The sequence below is a fragment of the Battus philenor genome, unplaced genomic scaffold, assembly GCF_028537555.1.
Source record: "Battus philenor isolate CCGP_79_NKW_IND1 unplaced genomic scaffold, ilBatPhil1.0.hap1 SCAF_30, whole genome shotgun sequence".
NCBI classification, from domain to species: Eukaryota; Metazoa; Arthropoda; class Insecta; order Lepidoptera; family Papilionidae; genus Battus; species Battus philenor.
The window spans coordinates 564,541-589,236 of record NW_027181694.1 but is presented as its reverse complement, the minus strand read 5'-3'; the positions used below and the strand labels follow the sequence as shown (position 1 = coordinate 589,236).

General features: G+C 37.3%; 1 protein-coding gene across 1 annotated transcript in view; it reads right to left on the bottom strand.

Annotated features, from left to right (window-relative positions):
* Positions 1 to 5,499: 5,499 nt before the first annotated feature.
* The window catches only part of alpha-Cat (catenin alpha), a 93,838-nt gene continuing 74,641 nt past the window's right edge, over positions 5,500 to 24,696 (bottom strand). The window contains exons 16-24 of the mRNA XM_068771088.1: positions 23,424 to 23,575; positions 21,163 to 21,232; positions 15,829 to 15,896; positions 15,274 to 15,455; positions 13,363 to 13,468; positions 12,935 to 13,069; positions 11,845 to 11,961; positions 7,019 to 7,183; positions 5,500 to 5,646 (exon numbers count right to left, since the gene is read on the bottom strand). Of these exons, the coding sequence (XP_068627189.1) occupies positions 7,019 to 7,183; positions 11,845 to 11,961; positions 12,935 to 13,069; positions 13,363 to 13,468; positions 15,274 to 15,455; positions 15,829 to 15,896; positions 21,163 to 21,232; positions 23,424 to 23,575 (995 nt within the window). The 3' untranslated portion in view covers positions 5,500 to 5,646. The remainder of the gene's footprint in view (positions 5,647 to 7,018; positions 7,184 to 11,844; positions 11,962 to 12,934; positions 13,070 to 13,362; positions 13,469 to 15,273; positions 15,456 to 15,828; positions 15,897 to 21,162; positions 21,233 to 23,423; positions 23,576 to 24,696) is intronic.

Sequence of the window (24,696 nt, the reverse complement as noted above, 5' to 3'; positions counted from 1 at the left end):
ATATAAGTCTGTATATTTATTATATCTATGTATATATCTGCTATGTAAGTATATATTTGCTAAGTTAGTATATATATTTGCTATGTCAGTGTGTATATTTATTATACCTATGCATATATCTGCTATATAAATGTATATATTTGTTATGTAAGTGTATACATCTGCTATGCAAGTGTATATATTTGCTATGCAAGTGTATATATTTGCTATGCAAGTGTATATATTTGCTATGCAAGTGTATATATTTGCTATGCAAGTGTATATATTTGCTATATAAGGGTGTATATTTACTATACCTATACAGATATAGTATATGTGTATATATCTGCTATGTAAGTGTATATATGTACTATATAAATATATGTATAGTGAATACATATAACTATATATACCGTGTATCTCCCATTTCGTTGCATGATTCTCGTTGGCTCGCCTGTAGAGTTCAGCTGAATGTCACTTATGACCATCTACAATTTTTTTTAAATTCAACTCTCAATACTTTTTATTCCACTAGTTTAAATTATTTACACAATTCTATTTCAGTTATTTAATTACCTCCTTAGACCATACGTCATAAATCGTGCTTTAAATTATTTTTAATATGGCAATGAAATGGTCACCGCGGAACAGATTTACGGTAAGGATTTTTAGGTATTGGAGGATGGAACACAGACCGGCAAGCGCAGCAGAGGACAGATGATCTTGTTATTTCCAACCGGTTAGTATTTTGATAAAACTATGGAGGCCATTGTCCAACAGTGGGACTCATTGATGGACTTATAGTTAATATATAATGTTATATAATATTAAAAATAAAAGACAAAACATTCATCTTTCGTTTATTAAATTCATCGCTAAACTATGTGTTCTATTTTTAAAATCTGTAGAAAACTGGAAAACTTCGCTCGCGTACAAAATTCGATTTACTTAAATGCAATATACCGTTACATATGACATCGATATGACAGACATTTAGACGCGTATATATATATATATATATATATATATATATAAACATATATGTTTATATCTGTGAAGCGATTTGTGGAGACATGTCTGAGTTATGTTACTTCAGAGCACCAATAGATGGCGCTTGAAGGCGATTGCCTCGCGCTGTCGTTGCCCTCAGGTAGTTGAAGACGTAACGTATATATGTTCATATATCATTTCATTTAATTGTCAAGCAATAAATATATGTAATAAGTCTGTAAAAACAATTGTGTTTATATATATCATCTAGTCACATATACACGTGCACACGTTTCATTTATGTGTATTGTCAAATTATAAATACAAAACTGAAATAATAAATGGTCGTATACAGGATGATTGCATATGTAAAAACCTTAAAAGGTGTTAGATACGTTTTTTTTATTATTACTTTACCTTTTTATTGAAATGCGATAGGGCAATAACTTATAGCAATACAAAATTAGAATTTTGTAAACTCACTTTTTTTTAACTAGATCATTACCAGACAATGAACATCATATTCCTTTTTATAGATTTCGTACCTATAATCAATCATCCTGTATAAGCCTACCTATTTCATTCATTTTTAAAACAGTAGTAATGTAGGGGTGTATATATACGCCCTGACATATTATCCAGACAAAAAAAAAGAGACAAGACATTTTCTAGTTATCCAACTCAAACATATATATATATATACTTATTTCATTTATATAAACATATTGTCCAGTTATACAGGATGAGTCAGAAATGACAGCTGATTTCAAAAAAATGTAACTCGTAAGGCACGCAGACGCGAGTAGTATTGATAAATAGCTTTAAGCTTTATATTTTTTGTATGATTTTTGAAATCCGCTCAAATTTATGTCTCATCCTGTATATGAAAAATGAAGATATACATATACGTATACCTTCGTCTGATATATGTTGTATCAATAATCCCGATGTCATATATAACGCCACTGCTCGATACAATTGTTTATAAAGATAAAAACTTCCTGTACGGAATCTAAAGTGATTTCTATATTTATAAACCTACCGAAGGTTCGGAGATGTCTTATTCATAGGATGTTGCCGCGAGCCGGTGGGCGCGTGGGACAGCCGCCCACTAAGTGGACTAATGACACAGTCAAGGTCTTTGAAAGTAGCTGAACATGGTCAAGGCTATATAGTGACCGTGGCGATCTTTGGGTAGTTTTCTTTAAGAGGACTTTTTACCTGACGTCGATCAGCTAAAAAGTGAGGGTAGAATTGATTTTGACAGGTGTCAAAAAATAAACTTTCCTTTCTAATACTTCTTTATCATGATTTGCGTCATTTTTAAACTATTATCTGCACGTTGTAACTTGTTTATAGTACCCGGCATTTGATTTGGCACTTCATATATCAAATCTGTTTTAATCACCATTCAATATATCTATTTATAGCCTTAGGATTAAATAAATAGAAAATCCATGTTAACCAGAGATATAAACCATCGTAATTTGGATTAAAATTGATAAAATAAAAAATTGTAAAAAAAATCATTGATGTCTGTTTTTGCACCTGGATAAGACATCTCCACCTTCACGCGTTGAATACAGAATATAAAACTTAACTTACTTGACGCTAGCTTAACTGACTACTTATTGTTACTTGATCGTATCTAATTTCAACCGCCGAGGAGATTCTTTTGCGTCGAAAGTTAGTGTTGCCATGTACAACAAAATGTGGTGCTTAAATTCTAAATTATTCATATAATTTAGTAATACCCTCATTTGAAATCGACCATCAACAAGTCTTTGATTATTCAAAGATACTTGGAGACGTTTTTGCTGAAAATTATTGCGTTGGCTTATATGGAATAAGCTATTGTTTTTAAAAAATCACAATCCACAGCCAAATATATATAACTCTAACAAGAAAAAGCATTTCTATGTTAATTTGTCACTTATAACTGGAGTCATGTTAGCACGCAGTGCCTTCGAGTAAATTTCGTAAAGAAAAAAAATGCACATTCAATTTTATTTTTTGTTACTTGATTTGTTTAACATCAAAATTATTTAGGGTAGAAAGATAAAAAAATATGGAATTCTATTAGAAAATCAGAATACCCTCAAAAAAGTCACAAAAAGACCTTGTCATATTTAAGGCATATGTGACCCCAATAAAGAAGGTACTGCAACTGTGGGTAGTCTTACATTACTTTGTATTTCGAGCAGTGGAATCTCCTCAATAAATATTTCCTATAATACTTGTGACGTCTACACTAAACCTAAGAGACTACGTCCTTACAGGATCACGAAAGCTTCCAAGGATTTCTATATAATCCTTATATAATATACGGAATTCAACAAACACTCAAGTGGTGTTATAAAAGAAAATTGATAAATAAATATACACACATATATATATAAAACAAATACTATTTTCTAGTCAGTAAATTCTTCACAAATTGCACTAGAAAAATTTGTTCTAAACCTTACGGTTCTGTTATTAACACCAGAAACTCAGTTACTCCATAACTTCGAGTATCTGTGATAGTGTGTTTCTATAGGCCAGTTATTTTATTGTCTAAACCTTTATACCCTAAATTTAGTTATACATTAAAAGTAAAGTAAACTAGGTGTGGTAGGGGGGAGGGGGTTAAGAAGTGATGTGTGTTTTGATAGGCCAATTATTTTTGAACTTAAGCCTTTCTATCCAAAATTTAATAATACATTTTCCTTATTAACTTAGGAAAGTAAACTTTGACGGTGTGAGTAGTGGTGTGTGTTTCGATAGGCCAGTTTTTTTTACTAAGCTATTGTATCCAAAATTTAATAATACATTTTGCTCTTCACGTAGAAGAGTAAAACCTAAGTGCATATGTGGTGATGTCCATATAGGCTAGTCATTTTAGTAGTTCGCCTCTTATTCCAGAAACGCAGTAAACTCTGAATAATAGTGAGTTTCGATCGGCCAATTATTTCACTATCAAAATTATACCCGAAACTCAGTTACGTTTTTGGATGGTATACAAATTATTTACTTGTGTATATGCAGTGTGTTTGGTTAAGCTCTGTGAACTATATGACCTAGTGGGTTTCGTTAAGCCAGTCATTTATACCTACGCTCTTTAATCACAGTAATAATAAACTGCTTCTCAATGTTAATTAGCATGAGTATATGAGGTGTATTTCGATATGTCAGAAATTTCAACTATTTTTCAAATGCTAAATATAAATTTTCAGACATAAATGGTCACTTCTTTCTTCTTATATATGTTAGGTATTTTTTTTCCAATAAATATATAAATAAAGAGCATATTGGTGCTTTTGAATTTCGAACATTAAACCGACGTGAACCTGTAAGGATGTAATCAAATAACACTAAAGTACAAAATCGAATATATAACGCATTATAAACGTTTGTCAAAGTTTGGCTGCCTTTGCAAAGGAGAGAACCAAATCACTCAGTTTGCGAGGGAAAGATTTTGAAATTAGAATTAATTTTTGGCCGACTATTTCATCGATACATCATGCCTTTGCATTCGAATAAATATAAAACACACTTGTATATAAATAAATATCAACTTTTCCCGCGCAAACAAAGTAATGGCTGTCAATTCCTTCACCATTTTCCCGTTTAAACAACTGCCGAGATAAAAAAGACGGCAAAATAACCTTACATAAGGTTGTATAGTTAGGTAGTTGGCACACTAACGCCCTCATCACTAGAGAACGAATATTAACCCAAAAAGTAAGAGTTGGCTTAGTATGGATTGCACTTTTATTTGTTAAAAATTGTCAACTAATAGATTTAATATATTGCATTTACCTAATCCCCCTTATAACACTATGAATTAGTCAATTTGTATGAACATTCTCGTATAACACGTTCATGTGACTTTATTATGTGTAATTTACTTTTTTCTAGACTCTTCTAAGATGAGTGTGTTTGGAACCCTAGTAGCTTTATGATGAAAGATGCCTTATAGGGGATGTTCAATTTGACCGTAGTTTCTAATTGGACTTTGGTCGAAAAAAACGCTGTGAAGGAAACATATTGGAAATGAAATCACACTACTAAAAGTATTTCGTGAAATCCCCGCATCATAGAGCGGAATCATATGTTATGATACGAAACCGCGTTATAAAAGTACCGTGTTATACGGGGACAATTGTGTTAATTTGAATATAAAAGTTTAGATGTTGGATATAATGAAATATTTTTTTAAAGTATGTAGGTACTACTAAAATTGGTTTCAATATCTATTTATTTCAAAAGCCGTTTCCATGAGTTAGATAGATATTTTTTTGCATTTAAATAAATAAGATAAAATCACCTATCAACCAAGTCAATCTTTACATTTTTATGTAATAGGAAATACCACTTGAATCTTTTAAAAATCAAATATTGGTCTTGTTAATTTTCATATGTGAGTGAATTTCTGAATACCCTCAGATATCACTTATCTTGATATTTATCTCAAAAGGATAAAATTTTCGTCAAAATCCATTTAGTACCTAATACAATCGTATAAAAGTTTAAATGTAAATAATTTAATGTTAAATTTGAAATCAGAATCGAGGGTAGTCATAAATTGTGTGCCAACAACCTAAACGGTGGGTATTTTGCGGGTATTACAAAATTATAAATTCCAAATGATATCACTTCACACGGCCGTCGCTTATGTTGATGCCAGAGTAGTATCTGAAAATAAATTATTAAAAAATAATAATGGAGTGACGGTAAATCTATATCTAAAAAAATATAAAATGCTGTTTTTGTCTGCTGGCATTTACAGTGACATAGGTCAGTGTGGGCAAGTGGTTTTGAGCAGCCCAAGACCTCGAGTTTCTGGAGTGAAGAACATAGGCCAGAAAGCCCAGCATGGGATGTCCATTCACAATGTGGATACAGGACCTTATCAAAGCCGACAGAAACCACCTGATATAGGCCGCTTCCAACGGCTATCAACGTAAATTTACGGGTGAGATCTATGTCCAACAGTGGACGTTCTATGACTAAAATGATGATCCTGTGAGGTAAAGCCAAGGTTTTACAATATGAAGTACTGGATACAGGTCGCTTCTTACCCGTTTTATTGGAAATATATACGAGAAGCGCCATGTACAGTAGTAGACTTCTTAGGATCACCAGGTTCAACGTCGAATACTTGATCTAGAGTACTTCTGAACAGTAAAATAGGTTGGAAAGTTCTCTCGGGAGCTGGTCCAGCTAGTCATATTAATTGCCCATAAAGACGCTTTAGGCTATTGGAACTCTGCGAGAGTCCTGATGACTTGGATCCTGTAGCGACTGGTGATTTACCTTGAGGCTCTGGATCTTTAGGAGTACCATGGTGGTCAAGTAATTTGATTTGACTCAGCAACAGCAACCTTGGCGACTCAACTAGACTTCCCGAGGATATGGATTTCACCAACTACTATGGTGATTAGATTGTGACATGGAACCAAGATTCAGCAACCCTAGCTTCTAACCTAGACATGATCGACGTGGCTATACAAATCTGTTAGTAACATGGTTATCAGATGGCCTGGATCCAGCAATAACCCTGGTGAATAACATAGAAGATCGCATCCAGGACCTGAATTCAGTTGCAACGCTGGTGGATTACCTGAACTTTCTGCCTCCGGAAGCCTTTTAGGTTGGATGACATGGATCTAGCTGTGACATTTTTTTTTGGTGGGGAAAATCTTCGGGTATTCAACAAGCCCTGCCTCTGGGGGGAGGACAGGGGTATGTGGGATTCCTACCCTTTAACCCCCCCCCCCCCCGGGAGTCGCCCTCTGCGCTAAACGGGGGACCGTGGTATCTCCCGGTCAGGGATCGCCACGCGGTCTTCCCTTGCGCCTTGCTATTTTTCGATAGCCCGTCCCGGGGTATGCGTGGATACGCTACCCCCAGAACCCTCGTGGTACTATCACGATGGTTCGAGACCACGTCGAACCATCGTCCGTCTCAGAGTCGCCGAAGCTAGTGGGAGTTTAGGGCCCCCACCCTAAACTCCCGCGACTCCGACGGATCGGCGTAGCATCTAGCTGTGACTAAGTTAACTTACCTAGACGCTCTCTGCTGGGCTCTGGAACTCTGCGAGCGCGTGCACGGGGCTGGGCTGTTTCTTCTGGCTGCCGCGACGGACCTTGGCGCGAACCTCCTCCGGCTTCTCGGGCCTGATCAGCGGCTTCTTCTCCGGCGCCTTCATCCGCCACACCACTATCGGCGACTGCGGCATACACAATTACTCTCAGACTATTATACAAAACTACCCACATATTTAACATACTGTGTTCAAAGGAAACAGTTTGAATAATAAATATTAGTGCAAATACATATAAGTAAATAATAAATGAACATGCAATGAACATATCGCATTTGCAAATAAATCTTAAGCGGTATGTAAAAACACTTGCGCAGTCATCTCATATCAGCGAAGATTAAAAAAAGCAAAACCAAGTTCTACGTGTGGGTAGACATAAAATATTTCTGTCGTAAAAATAAAGTCAGTTATAATTTCAAATTAATGTATACAATTAGTGATTATGAATATATAATGTTTTAAATTTAGAATCATAGATATATAAGTTACAATATTATTAAAAAAAAAACTAGTTGTACCCGCGACTTCGTCTAGACTTTAAAAAAATATATTAAGTTTAGTTTTTAAGTTTAAATTTTTTGTTACTCCTTATTACGTCAGCTACCCTGCCAGTGAAAGATTGTCCAAATCGATTCAGCCATTGCACTAATAAGCCGGAACGAACAGACATACAAACAGATAAATTTAAAAATGTAATTTTGGTACATATACCGTATATTTACACATAGAAGTTTAGTAAAAAAACGTTTATTCTAATATAAAAACAGACACTTGAATTTTATTTATTTGTATATGTATAAAATATCTCACAGATAGTGTTTTTAAATCCTGAGTGACAACCCTCTCAAGGAAGATCGTTTCAGCCCATGGATGACCGCCGCAAGGCTTATATGGTCAAAGATATATAGGGATGTATCATAATCGCCACGCTTGGCAGGTGGTTTGGCAATCACGAGGATATAAAGATAATTTACCTAGTCAACATAAATAACTAAGACCTATAGATCATATACAAGAATAATGTAATATAAAATTAGGTATAATCTCGAGGATCTATAGATCATTTATTTAATCATTGTCATCTAAATTTACTCTATACTTTCAGGGATCTATAAATCATAAACTCGAATAATGTCATTTTAAATTAGTCTCAATCACGAGGACCTATGGAATATTTATTTTGCCCTTATCATCGAAATTTACTCATTACCATCAAGGATCTATAGATCATATATCTCTATCACGAGGATCTATTGAACAATTACTTGACCAGTGTCATCTTAATTTACTCATTACCGCCAAGGATCTATAGATCATATACACGAATAATGTCATTTAAAATTGGTCTCTATCATGAGGATCTATTGAACAATTACTTGACCAGTGTCAACTTAATTTACTCATTACCATCAAGGATCTATAGATCATTTAACTGGCCAGTGTCATCTAAATTTATTCTTTACTATCTAAATTTAGTGATTACAAGTTGATCTGAATGTATAAAGCGAACTGAGATTATTCTTAACATATAAGATCACATGTATTTGATCTATAGATCCTATAGATCACATTCATGAAGGATGTTTTAATGTCACATTAATCATTATGAATGTGCACTTAACTTATAACCATTAGGATTTATAGACTAAACACAAATTATGTGCATATAAAATTAAGATCATGCACATGCATACATGCATGCGTAATGCGAATGCATGGCATGCACAAAAACTCACATAATTCCCCTGCCGCGCCCGCCCGTAGCGAAGCAAGAAATAGTTGTATATATTTCATCAAAACTTATATATAAGCAGTTCAATATACCTAATGCCATACAAATATATATCATACTTTACTTTTCACTTCGCACACAACTCTAAGAAAAAGCAACTGGCAAAACTTCAGTATTCAAATTACAATATCTAATGTTATTATAAATGAATTTATTCAAAATACACAGAAAATCATTACTTCAGCTGTTGGAAGTCCACTAGACATTACCCCCCTCCCCCCAAGTGGATTTCCGATAACACCGGTTGGAATGGGTCTACATCCAGGGTCTTCAAACCCTAACAATGTCACCTGACCACCATGTTGGTGAACCCCCTACATCGGACATGGGCCTCCCCCAGATTTCATATATCACCAGCTGCGAGAATTCTACACCCAGCGTCTTCCGACCTTAAAATTGTCACTTGACCACCACATTGGTGAACCCCCTACACTGGACAATAGGCCTCCACTAAATTTCATATAACTCCAGCTGCAAGAAGTCTACATCCAGCGTCTTCCAACCTAAACAATGTCACCAGACCACCATGTTGGTGAACCCTCTACATCGGACATGGGCCTCCCCCAGATTTCATATATCACCAGCTGCAAGAAGTCTACATCCAGCGTCTTTCAACCTAAACAATGTCACCTGACCACCACGTGGGTGAACCCCCTACATCGGACATGGGCCTCCCCCGGATTTCATATAACTCCAGTTGCAAGGAGTCTACATCCAGCGTCTTTCAACCTAAACAATGTCACCTGACCACCACGTGGGTGAACCCCCTACATCGGACATGGGCCTCCCCCGGATTTCATATAACTCCAGTTGCAAGGAGTCTACATCCAGCGTCTTTCAACCTAAACAATGTCACCTGACCACCACGTGGGTGAACCCCCTACATCGGACATGGGCCTCCCCCGGATTTCATATAACTCCAGTTGCAAGGAGTCTACATCCAGCGTCTTTCAACCTAAACAATGTCACCTGACCACCACGTGGGTGAACCCCCTACATCGGACATGGGCCTCCCCCGGATTTCATATAACTCCAGTTGCAAGGAGTCTACATCCAGCGTCTTTCAACCTAAACAATGTCACCTGACCACCACGTGGGTGAACCCCCTACATCGGACATGGGCCTCCCCCGGATTTCATATAACTCCAGTTGCAAGGAGTCTACATCCAGCGTCTTTCAACCTAAACAATGTCACCTGACCACCACGTGGGTGAACCCCCTACATCGGACATGGGCCTCCCCCGGATTTCATATAACTCCAGTTGCAAGGAGTCTACATCCAGCGTCTTTCAACCTAAACAATGTCACCTGACCACCACGTGGGTGAACCCCCTACATCGGACATGGGCCTCCCCCGGATTTCATATAACTCCAGTTGCAAGGAGTCTACATCCAGCGTCTTTCAACCTAAACAATGTCACCTGACCACCACGTGGGTGAACCCCCTACATCGGACATGGGCCTCCCCCGGATTTCATATATCACCAGCTGCAAGAAGTCTACATCCAGCGTCTTTCAACCTAAACAATGTCACCTGACCACCACGTAGGTGAACCCCCTACATCGGACATGGGCCTCCCCCGGATTTCATATAACTCCAGTTGCAAGGAGTCTACATCCAGCGTCTTTCAACCTAAACAATGTCACCTGACCACCACGTGGGTGAACCCCCTACATCGGACATGGGCCTCCCCCGGATTTCATATAACTCCAGTTGCAAGGAGTCTACATCCAGCGTCTTTCAACCTAAACAATGTCACCTGACCACCACGTGGGTGAACCCCCTACATCGGACATGGGCCTCCCCCGGATTTCATATATCACCAGCTGCAAGAAGTCTACATCCAGCGTCTTTCAACCTAAACAATGTCACCTGACCACCACGTAGGTGAACCCCCTACATCGGACATGGGCCTCCCCCGGATTTCATATAACTCCAGTTGCAAGGAGTCTACATCCAGCGTCTTTCAACCTAAACAATGTCACCTGACCACCACGTGGGTGAACCCCCTACATCGGACATGGGCCTCCCCCGGATTTCATATAACTCCAGTTGCAAGGAGTCTACATCCAGCGTCTTTCAACCTAAACAATGTCACCTGACCACCACGTGGGTGAACCCCCTACATCGGACATGGGCCTCCCCCAGATTTCATATAACACCAGCTGCAAGAAGTCTACATCCAGCTTCTTCCAACCTAAACAATGTCACCTGACCACCATGTTGGTGAACCCCCTACATCGGACATGCCCCCCCCCCAGATTTCATATATTACCAGCTGCAAGAAGTCTACATCCAGAGTTTTCTGATCTTAAAAACTCCACCTGTCCACCTTGTGACTGAACCCTCTACACAGGACATAAATCCCTCTTATAGATTTCCGATAACACCAGTTGGAAGTGGTCTACATCCAGGGTCTGCCGACCTCAACAATATCATCTGTCCAACCCCTGCGCTGGACATCCTTCCCCCATATATTTCCTGGACTGGTTGGAAACGGTCTACATTCAACATTTTCCGACGATTTTGACAGGGTCCTATATCCTACACTGAGCATGCAGGTCAGCGGTTTATTAACCATACAAAAACAGATTTTTTTTATGGCACTGTTTTGCATTAGATGCACTCGTTCCTTTATCTTGTGGAAGAACAGGCTCATTTCTTCTTATCTATTTTATTCCCGCACTCTACATTCATCCATCTCAAGTTATTTCATTCTATTTCTCACTTTCCACATTCCGTTTGTCTTACCTTTTCATTCCATTTCTCTCTCTTCCGATTCCTTTCTTCCGTCACCTAATTCCTTAGTTGTATAATATATTTATTTTTTCTTTTATTTAACATTTATCATTTTGTTTACAATTTTTTTATTAGGTATTATCATTTTTCTACAGTTTTAGGAATGTGGGTATTACAAAAACGGGTTAGGTTAGGTTAGGTTAAGTTAGGTTAGTTTTAGTGGTTGTGTGAGAAATTAAAAAAGAATCAACTCACAGCGATGGTGCCCTGTCGAGTGTATTTAGTTGATGCGACGTAGGAAGCCTTCACCGTCAGGACGACCGCATTCATCAAATTCTTCGCCGCCTGGATCAGTGAAGTCGCGCTGTCCAACTGTGAAATATAATATTCCATATATATACTATTGAAGAAGTATTTTATTTCGCTAGACGAATATAAAGTTGTGTGGTAAAAACTGCCTTAAGCCTCCCAGAATTCCCAAGAGGGAGAGGGCGTCTAAAAGCTACGTGATGGTCTAATATCGGAAAGGAACTGGAAACCCTTCAACTTGATGCAGAGACAACCCAGGATAGAGTGGCCTGGCGCGAATTGATAAGGAGACCCGACCCCAAATAAAGGGAAAAGAGAAGGAAGAAGAAGAAGAAGAAGAGACGAATATAAAGTTCACTTACAACTTACAGTTTGCAACTATACAGATGGTAGGTGGTTCCAATTTTAATTAGGAATTTAAATACAGTATGATTGGTTATAGTTGTAAAAGCCTTAAAGATAGTGCAGTTTACAATCATCCTATACATAAGTAAACACTCTGAAATATTTAATGGAATCAGGCGTTACGTTGCGAAAGTCCATCCTAAGTAAGAAAAGGACCAATATTTAGCCACTTCCGCACATGCAGTGGAGGTGTAACATAACTCCTGAAGATGCCCGGTGGAGGGTTGAAACACGTGTTGAGTGTCGTCGTTACGAAAATTCGTAGTTTTACATTTAATACAAACATGCAGTAGCTATCCGTGTATTTATTTTACGTGTAAATTGCTACATAAGCCCATCTCTCTCTAACTCTGAGCCGCAACTCGTTACAAGTACAAAGACAGAAATACAATTGCAACGCGCGCACTGGAGAGTGATTATATCTTTTGCAAAGATATATATCTTTTGCAAAGATATATATCTTTCTTGTCTTTAGCTCGCGAGCTATCAATCTCTAGTATATATCACGTGTCTGTCACAATTTTGATATGTTATTAAATTTGTTCAACTTTAAAACCAAAGGCTGCAGCAGGCATTTGTTCTTCCTGAAGATATCCCAGGTGTACCATCACCTGTAACAGTAGAGACTCACCCCGCTCACGATGAGTTCTCCGGAGATGTTCTGCACGTCCGCCTTCACCTTGCTGGTGATCTGTATCTGGTGGCAGTACAGTGCGATCCGCTGGAGGTACGCCAACAGGTCCTGCTTCGTCGAGGACTCGGGGCACTGGAATCCAACACCAGGGACATTATTTTAACCCAATGCTTAACAAACTTTATAATTTTCTTTTTCTTCTTTTCAGCCTCTAGACGGGCACTGAAAGAGAACCCCTCCCCAATTCACATCACCCCTCGAACTTGCGCTGCCAATATGAAGACGGCTACATGAAGAAATTTCTACCCCCACATTATCACAGTTACAATGTTGAACTGTCACTTTAAAAGCGTCTAAATGCGAATGGAGAACCGTAATCGGTCTCTTTAAAAATAGGTAACTTCATCGAATTCCCAAGTACCCACCTGCTCAGCTATCTCACGCGTCAACTTGTCCAGCTTGGTGCCGGCTTCGGAGATTTTCTTCGCAGCGTTGATCACGTCCATGGTTGTTTTAAGCGGACCTCGACCTCTGAACGGAAAAACAATTCGTAAAATCAGTTATTAGACCTCTGATCCTCTACACCAGTGATTCCTAAAGTGGTCTATATCGACCCCTAGGGGTCTATGACAACCTGCAAGGGGTCTACGTCGGAAAAAAAAATTTGGGGGTCCATGAAATAAAAATGGGGGTCCACGATAGTGGATCTCAACACATACACTGATAGTACCACCTATTTACTTACATCATACTATCTTATAATATCAAAACATTTACATTATTTATAAAAGTACCTATAAAGTAAAAAAAAATATTATATATGTTTAAAAAATTGTGTAAGTTGTAGGATGTTGGTATTCGCTTTGTGGTCGCAATACATTTTGAACTTGTAAAAACCTGAGAGTCGCAGTCTCAGAGCTTCGCTACCTTGCACTGATTTGTTCAATTCGTCACTCTATAAATACGAATGTGGGACAAATACGTTTATTCGTTTCCTGAATCTATTTACCATTTTATTTAATGTTACGTATATTTTACATAACAGATACAAAATTTGATGTTGAGTAGTTTTAATTTAAATTCAATTAATAAATGTATAAATTAACATGTGTTTATATTTTAAGTTTTTAACACTAAACTTTACTGCAGATAGAAATTTACAGGAAATCAATATCAGGTAAGTAGAGGGTCTACCCAACACGGAAAAACATGGCAAGGGGTCTACGACACAAAAAAGTTTGGGGAACTCTGGTCTAAACGGACACTACATTGAGTGACTGCTGCAATGACTGGACCTTCGGCTATCGCACGAGAGGGCTAAATCAGTATCAAGGTAAATTCTCCATCAGTACTACATACAAAAGATGGAAGAAAACCTTCAAGAAATTCCAGACAGTCAATGGAAGTCCCACTTCGTGTCATCTATATGAAAGAAAATTCCAGTATTAATATTACTGCAGCAAGAACGCGTTCTAGATCTCTCTTTTTGTTATCAACGGCAAAGACAAATATCGGTAAACGTGCAACCTTATACAGAATGTATGACCTCCACAATTCATATATTAGTGATATTGATATATTCTCGTGCTCTCTCGTATCTTTTAAAAGACTATTTCGTTCGAAATTATTGAGTACACACAATACAGTTTAAACCATAATATAAATATATGATATAGATATATAAACAAACATAATATAAGTTTATAAACCATAATCTTTGACCCCTGTTTAGTAATGTTTTTACTTGTTCTGTCATTGTTTGAACATAAATCATTAAATGTTTTCAGTGAGATAGTTATAAGGTAACAACTGTAACTAATTTTATATGTCTATGCTTCTAGTTTGTACTTTCTTACTACTTTTTGTTACTGTTTATCTCCAATAAAGTAAATAAATACTTTGGCGTGGGGAGACTCATCACTTGGTGGAAAGGCGACAGCCGTGATCGGTGCAATCTTTGAGGGATGCCTATATCTTGCAGCGCTTGCTTCCAGCGTTTCAACCTTTTTCAATGAAAGCGACCAGAAGACATCGCAATGAAAAACCGTTGCAGGAGATTATTGCGGATATCATATACTCAACCGCAATATCTGAACCCTCACCTTTATCATGTCATCCGATAGAAACCCCCTGCAAGACCTCCAGCAAATATCACCAGGATCACTGGTCTTCCTCTGCTCGCATCCGGCCACATCCTTCGACAAGGGTTGTGTAGTCAGTGCACCCCCCCCCTCTCTTTGGGTGTACTGTAGAACTTTTCGGACCCAACAGCTGTCGGTTCCAAGAGCAATAAGGGTTGGACACCCCCTAAAAACCCATGCAATAAATTCACAGACCTGGTGAAGTCAGTCATCTCCAACATGATCATGCACATGTGTTTCGCCAGCATGATGATATCGTTCCCAGCGTCGTCCCACTTGGCGACCTCGTTGTCGAAGGTCATCTTCTCACGCCTGAAGAGTTCCACCTGCTGCAGGATCTTGCGCTTGTCCTCTTCTGTCATCTTTCGCATGGCCTCCTGCAACACGAGGATCCTTTTGATGATTATCTTCAAATTACTTTCTTAAATATACCATCATAGAAAAAATTACCCAATTTCTTCACCATCTCAGCTGACAGGCGCCCACTGCAAGCCACAGGCCTCCTCCAAGTCCCAGCGACTTCTCACAACCTTGATTATGTCGTTGGCCAGGGAGGGGGGGGGGGAGAGCTATCAACGCTGCGTCTACTTACCAGCACGTGGTCGCTATTCGAATAAACTTACTTAGCTTTCGAATTCGAATAAGCTTACTTGAATAAATTGCATTGTAATACAATATTTCGTGATTAATGACTGATAATACGTTTTTTTTCTGGAACTTTCCATTGATATAGTCTAAATTCCTTCTTACCCTGGCGTTGGTGATACCGCTGATGTCGGGATACTCATCAACCCCATGCTCGCCGGTGTGAGCGCTTGCTGTGGAAAACAACAACACCAGTTCATCAATTTGATTTAATTTGTTCATACACTGATTATTCCTTTAACACGATCGAAATGCGCGTTGTATGAGGATTCAATATAAAATTTTCAAGTCATTGGATCGACACAAGTTTAAAGCTTGTATATTACAATTATTATTTCAGACGTAAGATGTCCATCGCTGGACATGGATATGCCCAGAAATTTCTAATATAGTGGTTTCAAGCCGTCTGTCCAATTTGTGGGTGGACGTGTTACGTTGCGCTTGTTTATCTATGATCTACACTGCAAAACCTTAAGGCTCTAGCGGCCATCTGTTCTATGAGGTCTGCCTATTATCACTTCAGCTAGCTAATCCGCTTGTCCCATTCCTTTTGATGGAACGTGTAGTGATTGTGAAATTGTCAACGAAGCCACAATAGAAACTTCTAGAACGTTTTAAGATTATTAAACGACATCATCATTTGTAGGAATCACCTAAATTATGAAAGTTACACAGTAAAACCATTTCTGGGACTCAAAGTATTAAGACAAAAACTAATTTTTATTCACATATACCTAATCATGCAAATTATATCTCTTATTATATTAAACTACCTTCAATTAATGATAAAACAACACATACATGCAATATAAAAAGAAGCACAGCGATTATGGAAACGTAATAGATTGGAAAAAAGGTTTTGTCTCTCCTTAAAATTCTCAAATAACATGTACCTATCTATATATCTCAAAATTTCTACAATATTCGCATCAACCTACAAGAGATTAAATAGTTTTTGAAATAAAAATTAATGTTCCAATTTTCATATTATGACCACCTGGCAAATATTTAACAAAGTCTTTGTGTCCGCCGGGAACAAAGGAAGAAAATACGATCCAACCAATCGGGGCTGACGGCACGCATCGAAATAATTAATGGTAATTCCGGCAATTAAGTTATAGCAGCTAGCAGGTGGTGAGATAAAATAAAGTACAGACTACATTAGACGCTCGTTCTTCAGATGGCTTTGTTACTTTAATTTTTTTTTACTTCCCCACCCGGCATCGAATTCTCTAGAAATAACCAGCCAGCTGTATTTAAGAATCGCTCTTGAGGAAGGCCAGAGAGCCTTATCGTATCTGACGGCTAAACTCCTTATGGAATGTTACACGAATAATCAATATACATTCTTGTCTATTTGTTATTGCGGTGCCGTGAATAAAGACATTATTGAGTAAGTGGAATTTGAAATTGAGCACCACCCTATCTCGTAACAATGTGAAATGAAGGAACCTTTTTTCCAACCTATTAAGTTATATATTTTTAATCTTTAATGGAATAACATACTTTGATGGTTAGTTACATACCTTTTTAAACAACTTGTATCGCTTCGAGAGCAATGATATGTTTACTCTAACTTAGTAAAGTGAAGATCGAATATTTCAATGTTGCCAACTGTTCAAGCTTTTGAAGATTGGTACTTTGATGAAAATTGCACAATATGTATAAGCATTTCGAGAAAATATATGGCAACACCTTTAGAAATATATCAAGATGGCGATCGATGTAATGGCGTATTTAAGGCAGCCTAGATAGCTAGCAGAGATTTGCTCATTCGACGCGATATAATGGTAATAATTGATATAAATATCAAGAAAAAAGTTTAAACATCGTGTGAAGTATTAGCCGATAGCCCACGCATGGGAACCGATAAGAATATTAAATTGGACCGAATACCTTATTCATCTTGCTTCCAATTATTATGTAGGTAAACGTAAAATTTCTAAAACGAAAACAGGACTACCCGCAAGAGCTGTTATGTGGGTAGTCCTGTTTTAAATATTGATACTTACATCTGCTCCTGGTTTCCATGGTCATATCCTCGACTGGTTCGAACTCCGTGTCCGTGTCTAGATCGTCGCTGGTCTACACATGCAAGCGGACAGACGAACACGTTTAGCATGCGATGATGGGCGGACGGTTGGTGATCAGATGCAATGGTGATGTAACGGTGCAGTGTATATCGCAGCGGCGTTATTTGAGGCTTTTATTGTTTATTGTCAAAATTTATAGTAAATGTTAAAAACGTATCTGCATTGTAAATCTACTAGCTGTCTACCCAGTTCCTGAACTTAATGAATGCCACTGGACCCAATGCGAGGGAAATTTCCCAAAATCCATAATTCTAGTATTCCAGATTATTACTAATAAATCTTATTGCACTGGATCCCAAGTTTTTGGTTTCGTTCATTTTGCAATCCCATCGACTTTACAAAAATATTTTGGACAAGTTTCATATAAATAAACTCAAAAATTTCCAAGTACAATTTCCTACATGACTTCAATTCTGCGAATGCAATATTCCTTCAAGCCTCTAAACCTTATGGTTCTAGAGATATCGTGATGAGTGACATGGGTGGATATTTTGAGATTTTTTCAGATAAGTACGCGTTTGGAACTCTAGCTTTAAATTCAAAGATACCAATATAGACAATATCAAATTGCCTCTAGGTTTCTTTTTTCTTTCAAATTGTGCTCTTTTGTCTTTCTTCCCATGACGTAGACGAGTGATGATTGTAAATTATCCTAAGTGTATAAGTCTTGGGTCATTTATATTAAAAAAACACGTCCTGGTGTAGAAGTAAAGTTTTGCGATGCCTTGACCCATTTTTAAGTTTAAATTTACTCGTTTGTTTCTATATAGGTAAGGACAGGGTCTTGTTTCATGTTAAACATTATTCTGAATCCTATTTTTATTTTCTTTCTATCCTTACATTCTCCACAGTCTTTTATTCGTCACAATATCTTACACTCTCCTGGCTTACTTGTTTCCTTACACACACTACCTTCCTTCCTTCTCCTCCTCTACTAAAATATTACAGTAGGTTACTTCTTTACAATTGTTTTATCAATTGTATTTTTATCCTTTTTTTCATATACTTTTTCAATGATATCTAGTTTTTTAATAAGGTGTTTAACTTCTAAATAAAATACAAATTTTACCCGACTTATCCTAACTTGTTTTCATTTATGACATTTTTAATTACTTCAGTGCTGTACCTTCAGGAAAGGAAGGTGACTATTTTCGTCACACAGCCTTAACCCTTAACTTGGCAGATACTTTTTTTAAATATAACATTAATATTCATACCACTTGACTTTTAAGACCCAAGGATTTTGGATTTTCCCAACAGAGAAAACTGAACAAGCGTTCGAAAATTAAGAAATTACCTAAACGTTCACATACAAATGATTACTTAGCGTTCAAAATTGATGCCACTATTTTTTTTTTAATTCTGATGTATCTCTACAGATACATTGTCAAGAAAAGGTTTAACACTATCAATGAAGGCTTTATAGAAGTAGGCAGATCACATAGCCTGTTACAAGGATCATAGATGTACCCTAAGGTCAGTATAGTGGTCAAGGACATAGATGTACCAAACCAAGTGATCGATCAAGATGATCAGATGAAATTGTAATGAACGCAGGAGAAAATTACCTGAACACAGAAACGTGGCATGTCTTTGGAGATACTTTTACCCCAACGGGTTCCATAAATACAATCCAAAGTGCTGAAAGAGGCCTTTCGTTTTATCCTTTACTAGAGTCTTAAATATTCACTTGATTAGCATAAACGTATTCCGTCCTCAACCGTCAATGCGAAAAGTAATTTCGTTCATTAAAAACTTTATTAATAACAATCACAGCCTATGAAAGCCTTAATTAAAAACCTTCTTTACGAAACATCACACTGCACCGTTGCATATTATGAATGATACCGACATATAAACACACATGCATCTAGAAGCTGGATTTCAATATATATTAATATAAGTTTATACATAATACATTTATTCTAGGTAAGTTACATATATCTGGCTCGACAGACCAATAGATATACTGACTAAAAGTACAATAAAAATAATTATTTAGTTTAAAAAAAGACGCGAAGTAGGTAGGCGCCTTTCACTAGATGCACCGACGACATATAAGGTCTAATAATAATTCTTGGTGGAGATCAATACCTTGAATACCAGTATGCATCTTCAGGTTAATATGATGATGGTGAATAAAATATCATCAACATTTCAACTATAGATCCACTGCTGGGCGAATATGATAGTTTGAAAGCCGCTGATATCCAACATCTTTCAGCGATCTAAATAAGTTCATCTATCCATACTACGATGCGCTTGCCAGTGACGTCCAGAACCTTAAGGCTCCAGTGGCTATCTACGCAATATAGCCTGAACTGCCACTTCAAACTTATACGGTTCGTTGTAAGTTACTCTTGTTCGTCTATGATCATCATCATAGATCGAATATTAACACTTTCGGAAACATAATAAATACATTTAAAAAACTTTTAAGTTAAACGGTTTTTTGATACCCATATTTTGGTGGTTGTGGAAAAATATGTACCTAGTCCGCCATATTGGAACGGCGTCCATCTTGAATTTTAAATTTTGACATAATCATCGTGTTTTACTAGTGTAGCCCTTTTATTTGATACCCATATTGAGGGGGGGTTAAGGAAAAATACGTAATCCGCCATTATGTATCGGCGGCCATCTTAGATTAATAATGTTATTGATTTTATTATATTGTCATCTAAATTAAATGTGTGTACCAAATTTCAGATCAATCTGACAACGGGAAGGTGCTTAAATTTGAATTTCTAATTTTGATCCAAATAAATTCCGTACGGGTCGAACTAAATAAAACCGTTTAATAATAAACTAAATATATAGGCAAAAAGTTAAGCAAAAATAGAGATACGAATAGAAAAAATGATAACTAGAGATAGTGGCGAAGAAAGAGACGATGTGTATAAGAATTGTGAATAAAAGAAATGAGAATGTTTGGAAGAGGATAGAATAGAAGAAATTGTAAAGTATTTTTAAGAGAATAGTAATAAAATTAGAGGGAATGAAAGGCCCTCAAAAACAGAAGTTATCACCGCATATCCTCATGGTCCGTCGAACTTCAGCAAGGCTATAGACTAACAGGTGAATATTGAAATCCAGATTCCAGATGCAAAGGACAAACATGCAAAACATATAAACAAATATGACACAGTTAAACATAATGACATGGAGCCGACGAAACAGGGAAATATCAATTGACTTCAGATCTATCCAGTTAAAAATAACTCAAGTCAACAGATAAATAAATAATCTCAACTGAAATCCAATTGACAATTCCCGTACGCAAATGTTACAGACACATCTAAATTACACCACAGGCATTTAAACTGACAGACACTTTTGCTCTCACATTTGCTTCTTGTCTCCAAAGTGTAATGCTCGTCCAGTTCCACGTCCTCTGGATCCAGATCCTCGTCATCCTGGACACAGCGACATATAACCTTGCAATCCTTACTTTCCAGGAGACATTTTTTGCTATTACGCCATGTAATCAAGCGCCGTCAGTTGTTCATTATTCAGATGAACAATTCTACAACCTACATCAATGACCTTGGTTTTTGGTTCTCCTAATTTCTGATCTTTCAATATGACAGCCAAGCTCCGACCACACTCTTCATTGATTTCATTTAAATAGTACAATATATTGAAACATTTACTTCAATTACCATATCTAAAACTAATATCGCACATCGATCTTTGGAAAGAGACAATCTGCGGCTTTATTTATTGTAATTATCCTAATTAATTAAATACGTAAACATAGTGTGAACATGATTTTTTTAATTTTTTTACCCCCACCTAAAGCTTTATAGAAAAATTATTGTATTTTATAGAAAGAATAAAAATAATTATCAAAAGAAGCAAATGATACTTGTTGTATCAGCTCCTTATAGATACCGGACTGTTTATTATAGCGACAGAGATAGCGCTCTACGATGCCGAAATTATCCGATTGTCTCTTTCCAAAGGTCGATGTGCAATATTTATCGCCGGGTATTGTAAATTACAATCCAATTTATCTGTAATGTAACTCATTTGTAACATGTATAAATTCCCACTGATTTTACATTGAGTTCCAGCTGTGGGAAAATAACACGACTAACAACACAGATAACGAATTGATAATTCCGATAGTTGTGTATTTTGATATTTAATTAATCATTACAAAAAAAAGATGAGTTACTTTTGCAAATTGTGAAAATTGTACTACCCTCATTTATGGCATGGATTAAAACTGCTCCATTGTTGATATTTACTAGTTTGGCATTGGGTTATATCTTGCATACTCCACCTGGTCAAGAAGCCACCTTTTCGAGCACTTTGGACGTGCTGCAGGTGAGTTTGTGGTCCAAGATCAACAAAACTGTTTTTGGTCACTGGACTATCTATGAGTCAAAGCTAGGTAAATATGAGTTCGTCTTCATCGACTTCCTCTTAGAAGGCTTTAGATGAACACGTGTCATGATTACACTCTAGATCAGTGTTTCCCAACGAGGGGCCAATGCCCTACAGGTGGTCAATTTGATTATCAAGTGGGGCAATGCGAAAATAGATTTTAATTCTTTCGCTTTAATATAAAAATTATATATATTACACAGGGGGGTGTAAGAATTTTAAAAAGGGTTAAGTGGGGCATGGCACAAAAAAGGTTAGGAAACTCTGCTCTAGATCAATGTTTCTAAACATGGGGCCCACGCCCAACAGGGGGAATAATTGGAAAGTTGACTCGACAGAGTTTAATCCTTTCATTTTTTTCAGACATGATACATAAAAGGTTTGAAAATACATATCTAGAATCTTCGGTAACGATAAATAGATACCTTAATAAAGATAAAATTAATTTATTCAAAATTAGAAATTTTAAAAGAACATGTCTTTGCTTAGCCTTGTTATAGTTGTGGAGAAGAATCAGGAAGAAACCACATAAACACGTCTTTTAATAAAGTTTAACACAGATTTATACATATACCACTTTGTCAGGTACACCAATACCTCGCTTTGCGTTGTTTCGTTTTGTGTTTTTTTTCGAAGTTGCGTCGCTGCTTAATTAGTACTAATTGTCACTGTGCGTCGTTAGATTTTCGAGGTTGCGTTGCTTTGGGTTCGAGTCTTTAATTTTTTCTTAAAGATGGTAACACTTTTGTTTCTGATTGCACCATGCCATCAAAACTCTGGGATTTCCGTTCTGACTAAAAATCAACGCAATTTTAATACAGTATTATTTTCACTGTGTTTTGCTAATTTTAAGAGTTCAGTTTCAATTACGTAGTGTGTTGTGCTTTTTTTAAAACAGAATAATAAATTTATATAAATTTTTACGTGTTGTTTCTGGTTACAAAAGAGGTAACTATTATTCCAATTTATTTATTTGCAGACTTATATTATTTTTGTTTTAAAGTAGTATTTTCGTAACCCTGGAACCTATCTTCGATCTTTACGTGGTTCGCTATAGAAAATCTTAATTCACTCTGCGGCGTTTCAATTTGCGTCGTGTTTTTTTGGAACGTAACTACGACGCAAAGTGAGGTATTGGTGTATATCCTAGATTAAATAAAAAAATCAAACAAACCCTCTGGGGTTAGTTCCTCTCGGAGTAAAGATCTCACTTACCCTGTTCATAAGTACGGCTCTACGGATCTCTCTTACTCCGTCGTAGACCAGTCGCGACGCGTCGATGAAGTCGTTCTCGTCCAGACCGGCGCCGGCGCCGCTGCCCAGCGCTGATACCGCCGCGTCCACTCTCACCGCGAACTTGGACATCACTTGAAAGGAAATAAATAAAATTATAAAGTTTAACAAAGAATGTTAAAATGTTTCTTAATTGTATACTAGATGGCGCTAGTAGCATATTACATCACGTTGCTGTTTGTACGCTGTCGATGACATGGGTAAATTTAACTAAATATTTACGTGGGTATATAGTTCATAGACACCTCCGTTCCGTGAACTCATTACAGATGAAGCTGTTAAAGCCGCAAGGCTAGCAGCACTAACTTTATACGAAACAATGGAACAATGGATTAACGTGGGTTCAGGCAACTAACTAACTAAGTAGCTTTTAGCCTAAACAGGCATTATCGACAAATGACACTAAACCGAGGTCCCTTCGAGAGGATCATCAAGCCTAATCACTCCATGGGAGGAGCTGGGCGGACTCCCAATACGGTAATACAGCAGACAGAAGCACCCTTAGCCGAGGATCTTTAGGGGGGAAGGAGGGGGGGAAGCTTTTGACTTTCATTAGCTTTAAAAAGGTTTAAGCTAACGCCTGTTAATCTGAACTCTGCCGCTTCGAACCCATAGCAACTAAAAATCCATTGGAGTAACAGTGTCAGGTTTAAAATGAATTCAATTCGTTTGGGAGGCTTTTCTGCATATGAGGTTCGTCTCTTTGAACGCAAAACTTTCAAGACTATTTTACACTACTACATATATCATCATATCAGCCGGTAGACTTTCACTGCAATTCATACTCGTTCTCCAAAGATCATCACGATTCCAGAGGTCTTGGCTTGACCCACCGTGACCTAGCTGGGAGGATTCCAGGTCTTGGCTTGACCCATCGTGACCTAGCTGGGAGGATTCCAGGTCTTGGCTTGACCCACCGTGACCTATCTGGGAGCATTCTCACGTTGCGTCTACCGACTGGTCTTCGGTCTCAACGACAGTCGATTGCACGAGGGATATACCCTATCCACTGCTACTTCAGACGACTAATTTTCCAAGCTATGTATCTCTCCTCATTTCTCTACCACGCTGCGTATTTATACCACAAATATAAACATGATGCATAGTTCTGGAAGAGTATCTATAGTAGAGCGCCAGAATGCGCTGTTCATTGATAAGAAGTGTCTATAGTCGAGCGCCAGAAGGCGCTGTTAAC